Source organism: Asterias rubens, chromosome 15 (genome assembly GCF_902459465.1).
Source record: "Asterias rubens chromosome 15, eAstRub1.3, whole genome shotgun sequence".
Classification (NCBI taxonomy): domain Eukaryota; kingdom Metazoa; phylum Echinodermata; class Asteroidea; order Forcipulatida; family Asteriidae; genus Asterias; species Asterias rubens.
In genome coordinates this window covers 12,579,141-12,592,017 of record NC_047076.1, presented here as the reverse complement: position 1 = coordinate 12,592,017, position 12,877 = coordinate 12,579,141, and the positions used below count along the sequence as shown (strand labels likewise).

Sequence of the window (12,877 nt, the reverse complement as noted above, 5' to 3'; positions counted from 1 at the left end):
CGGCTGTGCCCACAACAACTGAAGTGGTCACAACAACTAGTGCTGTTTTGACTACCACTCCTACAGGAACAACCTCTGAGGAGACAACTGTTGTGACTACCAGCCCAGTGTCAACTACCACTGGTAAATTTTCCTTTCATAATTATTTTCCTACTTCAAAGCCTCATTTTTCATTTCTCCCTGAAGTGAGATGTGAAAAAGTTTGGCATTGTTTCTTCAAAAAAATGTCCTAAGCTTACTAAACGAATGTCTAGAAATCTTTTGTTAACCATTAAATTCCTTCACACAGGACAAGCAACAAGTACTGAAGTTTCAACCACTAGTGTAACAACTACCTCAGCTGGTACAACTACTGCAGGTCCAACTTCAACTGAACAAACCACTACCACGGTTGTGACATCTTCTCCTGAGGCAACCACCACAGAGATAACCACTGTGGAGATAACTTCAGGTAAGTACAAAAGAATGATCTTTAGTTTTACTTTTCCAATCTTGTTCTGGGGGGTGTTCCAGAAAAATTATTGGTTCTTTCTTTTTTATTTGTTTGCTTAATTATGTGTTTTTTTTTTTTGATTTGATGCAGGGCCAGCCACAACATCAGTTACGACAGCTGGACCAACAACTACACAAGCATCAACAACTACGACAAATGTCACTACAGTATCGGTTCCATCAACTACAGCTGCAGCTACAACCTCGGCTGTGCCCACAACAACTGAAGTGGTCACAACAACTAGTGCTGTTTTGACTACCACTCCTACAGGAACAACCTCTGAGGAGACAACTGTTGTGACTACCAGCCCAGTGTCAACTACCACTGGTAAATTTCCTCTCATTATTATTCTGCTACTTCAACGTCAAAGCCTCATTTTTCATTTCTCTCTGAAGTGAGATGTGAAAAAGTTTGGCATTGTTTCTTCAAAAAAATGTCCTAAGCTTACAAAATATATGTCTAGAAATGTTTTGTTAACCATTAAATTCCTTCACACAGGACAAGCAACAAGTACTGAAGTTTCAACCACTAGTGTAACAACTACCTCAGCTGGTACAACTACTGCAGGGCCAACTTCAACTGAACAAACCACTACCACGGTTGTGACATCTTCTCCTGAGGCAACCACCACAGAGATAACCACTGTGGAGATAACTTCAGGTAAGTACAAAAGAATGATCTTTAGTTTTACCTTTCCAACCTTACTCTGGGGGGTGTTCCAGAAAAATTATTGGTTCTTTCTTTTTTATTTGTTTGCTTAATTATGTGTTTGTATTTGTTGACTTGATGCAGGGCCAGCCACAACATCAGTTACGACAGCTGGACCAACAACTACACAAGCATCGACAACTACGACAAATGTCACTACAGTATCGGTTCCATCAACTACAGCTGCAGCTACAACCTCGGCTGTGCCCACAACAACTGAAGTGGTCACAACAACTAGTGCTGTTTTGACTACCACTCCTACAGGAACAACCTCTGAGGAGACAACTGTTGTGACTACCAGCCCAGTGTCAACTACCACTGGTAAATTTCCTCTCATTATTATTCTGCTACTTCAACGTCAAAGCCTCATTTTTCATTTCTCTCTGAAGTGAGATGTGAAAAAGTTTGGCATTGTTTCTTCAAAAAAATGTCATAAGCTTACAAAATATATGTCTAGAAATGTTTTGTTAACCATTAAATTCCTTCACACAGGACAAGCAACAAGTACTGAAGTTTCAACCACTAGTGTAACAGCTACCTCAGCTGGTACAACTACTGCAGGTCCAACTTCAACTGAACAAACCACTACCACGGTTGTGACATCTTCTCCTGAGGCAACCACCACAGAGATAACCACTGTGGAGATAACTTCAGGTAAGTACAAAAGAATGATCTTTAGTTTTACTTTTCCAATCTTGTTCTGGGGGGTGTTCCAGAAAAATTATTGGTTCTTTCTTTTTTATTTGTTTGCTTAATTATGTGGGTTTTTTTTTTTATTTGATGCAGGGCCAGCCACAACATCAGTTACGACAGCTGGACCAACAACTACACAAGCATCAACAACTACGACAAATGTCACTACAGTATCGGTTCCATCAACTACAGCTGCAGCTACAACCTCGGCTGTGCCCACAACAACTGAAGTGGTCACAACAACTAGTGCTGTTTTGACTACCACTCCTACAGGAACAACCTCTGAGGAGACAACTGTTGTGACTACCAGCCCAGTGTCAACTACCACTGGTAAATTTTCCTTTCATAATTATTTTCCTACTTCAAAGCCTCATTTTTCATTTCTCCCTGAAGTGAGATGTGAAAAAGTTTGGCATTGTTTCTTCAAAAAAATGTCCTAAGCTTACAAAATATATGTCTAGAAATGTTTTGTTAACCATTAAATTCCTTCACACAGGACAAGCAACAAGTACTGAAGTTTCAACCACTAGTGTAACAACTACCTCAGCTGGTACAACTACTGCAGGGCCAACTTCAACTGAACAAACCACTACCACGGTTGTGACATCTTCTCCTGAGGCAACCACCACAGAGATAACCACTGTGGAGATAACTTCAGGTAAGTACAAAAGAATGATCTTTAGTTTTACTTTTCCAACCTTACTCTGGGGGGTGTCCCAGCAAAATTATTGGTTCCTTCTTTTTTATTTGTTTGCTTAATTATGTGTTTGTATTTGTTGACTTGATGCAGGGCCAGCCACAACATCAGTTACGACAGCTGGACCAACAACTACACAAGCATCGACAACTACGACAAATGTCACTACAGTATCGGTTCCATCAACTACAGCTGCAGCTACAACCTCGGCTGTGCCCACAACAACTGAAGTGGTCACAACAACTAGTGCTGTTTTGACTACCACTCCTACAGGAACAACCTCTGAGGAGACAACTGTTGTGACTACCAGCCCAGTGTCAACTACCACTGGTAAATTTTCCTCTCATTATTATTCTCCTACTTCAAAGCCTCGTTTTTTCATTTCTGTCTGAAGTGAAGATGTGAACAAGTTTGGCATTGTTTCTTCAAAAAAATGTCCTAAGCTTACAAAATATATGTCTAGAAATTTTTTGTTAACCATTAAATTCCTTCACACAGGACAAGCAACAAGTACTGAAGTTTCAACCACTAGTGTAACAACTACCTCAGCTGGTACAACTACTGCAGGTCCAACTTCAACTGAACAAACCACTACCACGGTTGTGACATCTTCTCCTGAGGCAACCACCACAGAGATAACCACTGTGGAGATAACTTCAGGTAAGTACAAAAGAATGATCTTTAGTTTTACCTTTCCAACCTTACTCTGTGGGGTATTCCTGAAAAATTATTGGTTCTTTCTTTTTTATTTGTTTGCTTAATTATGTGTTTGTATTTGTTGACTTGATGCAGGGCCAGCCACAACATCAGTTACGACAGCTGGACCAACAACTACACAAGCATCGACAACTACGACAAATGTCACTACAGTATCGGTTCCATCAACTACAGCTGCAGCTACAACCTCGGCTGTACCCACAACAACTGAAGTGGTCACAACAACTAGTGCTGTTTTGACTACCACTCCTACAGGAACAACCTCTGAGGAGACAACTGTTGTGACTACCAGCCCAGTGTCAACTACCACTGGTAAATTTTCCTCTCATAATTATTCTCCTACTTCAACATCAAAGTCTCATTTTTCATTTCTGTCTGAAATGAAGATGTGAAAAAGTTTGGCGTTGTTTCTTCCAAAATATGTAATAAGCTTACTAAACATATGTCTAGAAATATTTTATTAACCATTAAATTCTTTCTCACAGGACAAGCAACAAGTACTGAAGTTTCAACCACTAGTGTAACATCTACCTCAGCTGGTACAACTACTGCAGGGCCAACTTCAACTGAACAAACCACTACCACGGTTGTGACATCTTCTCCTGAGGCAACCACCACAGAGATAACCACTGTGGAGATAACTTCAGGTAAGTACAAAAGAATGATCTTTAGTTTTACTTTTCCAACTTTACTCCGGGGGTGTCCCAGCAAAATTTGTGGTTCCTTCTTTTTTATTTGTTTGCTTAATTATGTGTTTGTATTTGTTGACTTGATGCAGGGCCAGCCACAACATCAGTTACAACAGCTGGACCAACAACTACACAAGCATCGACAACTACGACAAATGTCACTACAGTATCGGTTCCATCAACTACAGCTGCAGCTACAACCTCGGCTGTGCCCACAACAACTGAAGTGGTCACAACAACTAGTGCTGTTTTGACTACCACTCCTACAGGAACAACCTCTGAGGAGACAACTGTTGTGACTACCAGCCCAGTGTCAACTACCACTGGTAAATTTTCCTCTCATAATTATTCTCCTACTTCAACATCGAAGCGTCATTTTTCATTTCTGTCTGAAGTGAAGATATGAAAAAGTTTGGCATTGTTTCTTCAAAAAAAAGTCATAAGCTTACTAAATAAATGTCTAGAAATCTTTTGTTAACCAATAAATTCCTTCACACAGGACAAGAAACAAGTACTGAAGTCTCAACCACTAGTGTAACAACTACCTCAGCTGGTACAACTACTGCAGGTCCAACTGCAACTGAACAAACCACTACCACGGTTGTGACATCTTCTCCTGAGGCAACCACCACAGAGATAACCACTGTGGAGATAACTTCAGGTAAGTACAAAGGAATGATCTTTAGTTTTACTTTTCCAACTTTACTCTGGGGGGTGTTCCAGAAAAATTATTGGTTCTTTCTTTTTTATTTGTTTGCTTAATTATGTGGTTTTTTTTCGTTGATTTGATGCAGGGCCAGCCACAACATCAGTTACGACAGCTGGACCAACAACTACACAAGCATCGACAACTACGACAAATGTCACTACAGTATCGGTTCCATCAACTACAGCTGCAGCTACAACCTCGGCTGTGCCCACAACAACTGAAGTGGTCACAACAACTAGTGCTGTTTTGACTACCACTCCTACAGGAACAACCTCTGAGGAGACAACTGTTGTTACTACCAGCCCAGTGTCAACTACCACTGGTAAATTTTCCTTTCATTATTATTCTGCTACTTCAACGTCAAAGCCTCATTTTTCATTTCTCTCTGAAGTGAGATGTGAAAAAGTTTGGCATTGTTTCTTCAAAAAAATGTCATAAGCTTACAAAATATATGTCTAGAAATGTTTTGTTAACCATTAAATTCCTTCACACAGGACAAGCAACAAGTACTGAAGTTTCAACCACTAGTGTAACAACTACCTCAGCTGGTACAACTACTGCAGGTCCAACTTCAACTGAACAAACCACTACCACGGTTGTGACATCTTCTCCTGAGGCAACCACCACAGAGATAACCACTGTGGAGATAACTTCAGGTAAGTACAAAAGAATGATCTTTAGTTTTACCTTTCCAACCTTACTCTGTGGGGTGTTCCACAAAAATTATTGGTTATTTCTTTTTTATTTGTTTGCTTAATTATGTGTTTGTATTTGTTGACTTGATGCAGGGCCAGCCACAACATCAGTTACGACAGCTGGACCAACAACTACACAAGCATCGACAACTACGACAAATGTCACTACAGTATCGGTTCCATCAACTACGGCTGCAGCTACAACCTCGGCTGTGCCCACAACAACTGAAGTGGTCACAACAACTAGTGCTGTTTTGACTACCACTCCTACAGGAACAACCTCTGAGGAGACAACTGTTGTGACTACCAGCCCAGTGTCAACTACCACTGGTAAATTTTCCTTTCATAATTATTATTCTACTTCAAAGCCTCATTTTTCATTTCTGTCTAAAGTGAAGATGTGAACAAGTTTGGCGTTGTTTCTTCCAAAATATGTAATAAGCTTACTAAACATATGTCTAGAAATATTTTATTAACCATTAAATTCTTTCTCAAAGGACAAGCAACAAGTACTGAAGTCTCAACCACTAGTGTAACAACTACCTCAGCTGGTACAACTACTGCAGGTCCAACTTCAACTGAACAAACCACTACCACGGTTGTGACATCTTCTCCTGAGGCAACCACCACAGAGATAACCACTGTGGAGATAACTTCAGGTAAGTACGAAAGAATGATCTTTAGTTTTACCTTTCCATTCTTGCTCAGGGGGGTGTTCCAGACAAACTGCTGATTCGTTCTTTTTTATTTGTTTGCTTAATTATGTGTTTGTATTTGTTGATTTGATGCAGGGCCAGCCACAACATCAGTTACGACAGCTGGACCAACAACTACACAAGCATCGACAACTACGACTAATGTCACTACAGTATCGGTTCCATCAACTACAGCTGCAGCTACAACCTCAGCTGTACCCACAACAACTGAAGTGGTCACCACAACCACTACCATCGTAACAACCACTCCTACAGGAACAACCTCTGAGAAGACGACTGTTGTTACCAGTAGTCCACAATCTACAACTACTGGTAATTTCTTTACTTCAGATCTAATGAAACATTTCTTTTAAAGGCAGTGGACACTCTTGGTAATTACTAAAAAATAATTATTAGCATAAAACCGCACTTACAAATGTAGTAACGAGTAATGGGGAGAGGTTCATAGTCTAAAACATTGTGAGAAATGGCTCCCTCTGAAGTGGATTAGTTTTTGAGAAAGAAGTCATTTTCCACGAATTTGATTTTGAGACCTCGGATTTAGAATTTGAGGTCCCGAAATCAAACATCGGAAAGCACACAACTTCGTGTGACAAGGGTGTTTTTTCTTTCATTATTATGTCGCAACTTCGATGACCGATTGAGCTTAAAGTTTCACAGGTTTGTTATTTTATGCATATGCTGAGATACACCAAGTGAGAAGACTGGTCTTTGACAATTACCAGTAGTGTCCAGTGTCCTTAAACAAAATCTAAAAGGTAAAATTAAATTGTTACTTTTGTTCTGAGTGTGATTTAGTTTGCCTGTTAAGAGCCTGTATGCCTGCTTATTTTTTGATTACTTATTTTTTCACCATTAATATGTATAAATTGTGTCAGGAATTGTCTTTACATTAATGACAGAGTGCTGTACTTTTGTTAAACTTGAATGTTTTCAGGTGTCTCTTTGAAAACAAAATTATTTTGTAATTTTCTTTTATTTTATGTAAAGCAGGATCCCAGCCTTCTACCACTGAGGAGGTGTCTTCCACAACTGTTCCAGCCTCGACAACTATTACACCAAACGCCACAACTGTTCCAGCCTCGACAACTATTACACCAAACGCCACCACTGTTCCAGCCTCGACAACTATTACACCAAACGCCACCACTGTTCCAGCCTCGACAACTATTACACCAAACGCCACAACTGTTCCAGCCTCGACAACTATTACACCAAACGCCACCACTGTTCCAGTCTCGACAACTATCTCACCAAATGCCACCACTTCAGGTAAGGTTTCAATTCAAATTTGTGTAGACAATAACAACAATAATAATATTATATTATATAGCGCACGTATCTACCAAACAAGGTACTCAAGGCCCTGAGTATATATACAAACTTTCAGAAAGATAGGTTATTGCGTATGTGCAGCAACCAAAGCCAGGAACACTGGGGCAAACCTCTTCTCATTTCTATAAGTGCACTGGGTTCTTTAACATGCGTTACACAACACAAAGGCTTTATGTCTCATCCGAAGGACGAAGCAATGGTAAAGTGTCTTGTTTAAAGACACAAGTGTCAAGGCTGGGGATTCGAACCCAGACTCTGCTGATCAGAAACACCAGAGTTTGAATTCGGTGCTCTTAACCGCTCGGCCACAACACTTCCACAAGGACGAGCAATGGTTAAGTGTCTTGCTTAACAGTTTGACTTATTTATTCGCTTCTCTTCTTGCATTACATTCTCTGAAGGCTTTCTGTACATTGTGTGTGACATTCTTTTCTCGTCAGGCATACTAAACAGTGCCGAGACAACTTTCCCCGCCATACTAAAAAGTTTGCCTGACATACTGAAATGTTGAAACAAACTACAATTTCTTTAATTTTGTTTTAAACGCTGCTTTTACAATTCCTGTTTGTCTGTGAAACTCAAGTAATATTTTTAATATTGCATTTAACATTATTTATTTGTATATTAAATGGTATTTTATTGTAAACCAAATTCCCTTTCCCTAAGTCTTTTACCCTTTTTTTTTTGGTGATGTATTTTTATGAAATAAACCAATATTGAATTGAATCCCATCATGACCGAATTCGATACGTAATATTTTGGTATACAAATGACTTTCTACTGGCTCTGCAGATATTCCGTAATCTAAATAAATGCAATTTTTTTCTCTTTCTAAAGTTGGCACTACAGCGACTGCCCAGCTGCCCATCACCTATTCAACAACAACAGAAGGTAATTTAATTCATTTATGCATTTAATTATTACCCTGTTTTTTATCAGCTGCACTACAAAGCCCTCTACACACTGCTGGGCAGATTCCTTGAAAATGGACAGATCTCCACCCCATATTCATTTCATCATTTTATACTTGATTCAATCATTCTTTTAAAGCCCCTGGACACTATTGGTAATAACTCAAAATAGTTGTAAGCATAAAAACTTAATTTTTAACGATCAATGGAGAGCTGTTGATAGTACAAAGCATTGTGATAAACAGCTTCCTCTGAAGTGACATAGTTTTTGAGAAAGAAATAATTGTCCAAGAATTTGATTTCAAGACCTCAGGTTTAGATTTTGAGGTCCCGAAATCAAGCATCTGAAAGCACACAACTTCGTGTGACAAGGGTGTTTTTTCTACCATTATTAACTTTGACAACAAATTTTCACAGGTTTGTTATTTTGTGCTAATGTTGAGATACATCAAGTGAGAAGACTGGCTTCGACAGTTACCAAAGGTGTCCAGTGTCTTTGAATGTTGAATTTGGTTTATTTCACGCATTCGTTGCGACAAAATGCAAGTTCCAGTAAACCAGTCGGTATCATTTGAATGCTAAATTTAATTTATTTCTACACATTCAATACGACAAAATACAAGTTCCAGAAAGCAGTTTGTTTTATTTAAATGTTGATGGTCATTTATTTTCTACCCAGTGGTTGAGTCACCGTGCAAGTTCCAGAAAACCTACAACTTTTTGTACATCGGGGATTGCATCTCGACGCTGCCGATCAAACACACAGATTGTGTTGGACAGTGCCCCTCCAACAGCCACGTGCTCACTGGGATAAGCTCTACCGTCGAGTTCAACTGTGGATGTTGCACGCCTTCTGTACTACACAAGAACTACGTTCAGGTGCGCTGTCAGAACGGAACAGAGTTTATCCATCCTTATTATGAGATCAAGGAATGTGCCTGCCATCCTTGTAAATTCGACCCGTTTATGTCTCTGGTCGTCAACGAATACCGAGAGGGATAAACTAAACACCTTCCATTTTTAACTTTCTTGGGTCCAACAATTTGTTTACAAAGATTTATGTGAAGTCAAATGAGTATCTTTTTATTTGGTTTTTCGTTTGGTGGTAGTGTTTGCTTTTTGCACAATGCAACTCTCGCATTAAAGACAGTGGACACTATCGGTAAATGTCAAAGACCAGTCTTTTCACTTGGTGCATCTCAACATATGCATAAAATAACAAACCTGGGTCATTCCATGTCAGACCAACGCACTTTTTTACCTCATGTCTTCCGATTTTGATAAAAATTGCTGTGCTTGTAGGTCCTAATGAGCAATGAATGCACACCATTTTCAGCCCGATCGGACTTTCCATGTGGTCAGGGCAGAAACCACTAAAATCTGACATTTTTAGGGTAAAATACCACCTTTTTGGTAAAAATATGTCATAACCATGTCAATTTTTATCACATATATGCAAATTTTGTATCAAATTGATGAGAATTGCATGCTAAAATCAATTCTTTCATCAAAAAATTAATAAGTTTTCTGAAAAAATGTATCATTCCAAAAATCAACGAAATAAAAATCATTTGATAGAGCATGTCTTCCTCTACCAGAATCCACTAAGAAACAGTTGGGCTCTTCAAAATTTCAAGGGTTAGCTGCGAATTTTGGCTTCTGCGCTTGCGTAATCCACGTGACTAGGCATTCTATGCTTACAAGGCTAGCGCAGAAATTCACTGCTTGCACATAAGTGGGGAATGGTGATCGTAAGCGCAGAATTCAGCGGTAAGCGGAATCATGTTATTGGGCCCTGGTTGTTAAAACAGAAAGAGGAAAGCAGTGGAGAAAGTGACAGCTAAGTTCACAAAGTTACTTAGCACATTTTGCTTCGAAGTGAACTTAACTCTAGGGCCCAATTTCATAGAGCTACTTAAACAGAAAATGTTGCTAAACAATTTTCTGCTACGCAGAAATGAGCAGGATACCAGTCACGAATTGTACTTGTTACATGGCAGATTTTGCTGGTAACCTGATTCTGGTAAGGTTAATTTTGTTTTGCTTAGCTAATGTTTTTGTTTAAGCAGCTCTGCGTAAATGGGCCCTGATGACAATGACCATGATTGATGATATAACGTTTTTAGTAATCGTAGACTGCGCAGTAGTTGCTTTTTTCCCCTCCTTTTTACGATGCATGTTTTAATATTAAATAGTTTAATAGCATCTCGAACAAACCAGCAGACCAGGGAAGCTAAACGAACGCACCCTAACATATCGATGTATTTTGCATATCAATGTGCTTTACATTAATGAGTGCCCTGGATATAATGAAGTCTATCTCAGCTCACTGGGAATGTTGCAGCCATAGATTGCCGAGGGGCGCCAAAGGCGTTTTCATACATAATGTCAACACACCCATACGCCTGCCACCGTGGACCTTATGTTTATACACACATTTTTTGTGTCCCATTGGTTTTGTACTCTTTTGCCAACTGTTGACCTTTCCCGAATAGTGGACTCTAGTGTCCTCTTTTGTTATAGGTCCCTGCTTTGAATGGGTATACCTAGATACAGTCGGTATCTATTTTTAGCCACAGGGATAAAGAGAAGCAGTTATATCTTGCTGAAGGCACAATTGTCATGACCGGGGCTCGAACCCACACCCTAAGGCCAATTAAACCAAAAATACCAGTTGATCGTCCGGGTTTTTAAAAAAAGAGGAGGATGAGGGCCGTATTATTTATTATTTACTACTTTTTTCAAGATGGCCGCTTAGTATTTCAAATAAAACGGGCCACAAACTCTTCAGTTTAAATGAACCGCAAACTTATTTTATACCTTATTTTATTAGTTGCATGAGGACCTGTGTTAACACTAAAAAAGATTTGCTGGTCCGCACTCACTAATATTGTCTTATGAAACGGACAGTTACAAGTGTTCGAGAGCATCACCTTAGTTCGGGAAAAGCTCCTCGGTAAGTCCTCGGTAAGTAAAAAATTAAAAATAAACTTTTTTTTTGTTTTTACAAAAATCGAAAAATAATAAATACTAAAAAAAAAAGGTTGCTGCCCCCAAAAAAGGATGCGGGCGGGGACGATCAACTGTTTCTTTTTTTTTGCCTAATGACTATACCACTAGAACTTGAATTTGATGCTGTTAATAGTTAAGCCACGACAGCCAATACGAACAATTTGAATTATTTTACCGAACAAGGAAATTCTTGGACAGAATTCGTATTTAAATGCAGAAATTGTATTTAGTGTTCGAAGCTTTGCATGAAATTGCAGAAATTGTATGTTAGTTGCATGGGGACTTTAATTAGGGTTGTTAAAAAGAGAAGATGGTAAGTTGTTTTGTCTGTTTGTTCTAATTAAAATTAGTTTTTACTTACTTTGTTGTGTTGAAGTATTAACTTATTTTCCAAAAATATATTGTGATGTAATAATTTGACGAGTAAATATTATAGATAATACAGATATTTTTGGAAGCTTAAAAAGAGATTATATGCTTGTGTTTTGTTTGTGTTTTCTTTAAAAATGTCACTAAATGTTGGTTGGTATTCATGTATTAAATTAATTGAATCGGGCCGAAAGATATTTTGTTTATATTAATCTACTTGCTAGGGTAGTTATAATGCTGTATGTATGTGAACATGAATAAATCTTGCAAATGATTATACCGTTTCACAATCTCTTTTCTCTGGTGAAAGTTTCCCTTTTTAATACCAACTTAAAAAGTGATTCACAATATTTTATTTGTGTCTTAATTACTCTTCTAATTATGAACAAATTAAGCATTACTACACAACGAAAACAATTATATTTTGGTTTCTTCTGTGAGCATGAAACAACAGGACGAAGTACAGACACCCAAACTAAAATTTTCTTATTAATATTAATATTTTTTGTTGATCGTAACAGCAGATGTAACAACACCTAGGGGCAGTTTGTTTGTTAAAACTTCATTTGTACAAATTACAAATCAATACTGCAATATGTTCTGTCTATGAATGCATATTTAAAATAATTTCTAGCTCAGCAGTTTTGTGTGATATTTTTTTTTTATGGAGAAATTTTATTTGTTATAAAAACTTCATTTGTACAAATTACAAATCAATACTGCAATGAGGGGATATTCTTTTAATATCTTTCTTGGCAGTTTGTTTGAAAAAACTTCATTGTATGTACTGGACAATCATTCAATACTGTAATAGTCTCTGTCTTTGAATACTTTGAATATTTGTTTGTTTGTTTGTTTGTTTGTTTGTTTGTTTGTTTGTTTGTTTGTTTGTTTGTTTGTTTGTTTGTTTGTTTGTTTGTTTAATTGTTTGTTTGTTTGTGTGTTTGTGTGTTTGTGTGTTTGTGTGTTTGTTTGTTTGTTTGTTTGTTTGTTTGTTTGTTTGTTTGTTTGTTTGTTTGTTTGTTTGTTTGTTTGTCTGTTTGTTTGTCTGGGTGTTTGTTTGGGTGTTTGTTTAGTTGTTTGTTTGGGTGTTTGTGTTTGTGTTTGTGTTTGTTTTTTGTGTGTTTTAGACA

The 12,877-nt window shown here is 38.1% G+C and overlaps 1 protein-coding gene across 1 annotated transcript; it reads left to right on the top strand.

Moving 5' to 3' along the window:
* Nucleotides 1-2: 2 nt before the first annotated feature.
* On the top strand, nt 3-9,545 carry LOC117300284 (mucin-2-like; the record flags this gene model as incomplete). The annotated part of the gene is made up of 22 exons (XM_033784018.1): nt 3-123; nt 290-451; nt 584-820; nt 992-1,153; nt 1,286-1,522; nt 1,694-1,855; nt 1,988-2,224; nt 2,391-2,552; nt 2,685-2,921; nt 3,090-3,251; nt 3,384-3,620; nt 3,794-3,955; nt 4,087-4,323; nt 4,497-4,658; nt 4,792-5,028; nt 5,201-5,362; nt 5,495-5,731; nt 5,899-6,060; nt 6,193-6,429; nt 7,111-7,389; nt 8,290-8,343; nt 9,043-9,545. Coding segments are annotated over 22 exons (4,368 nt in total), but the record flags the coding sequence as incomplete, so codon positions are not given.
* Between the last annotated feature and the right edge of the window lie 3,332 nt (nt 9,546-12,877).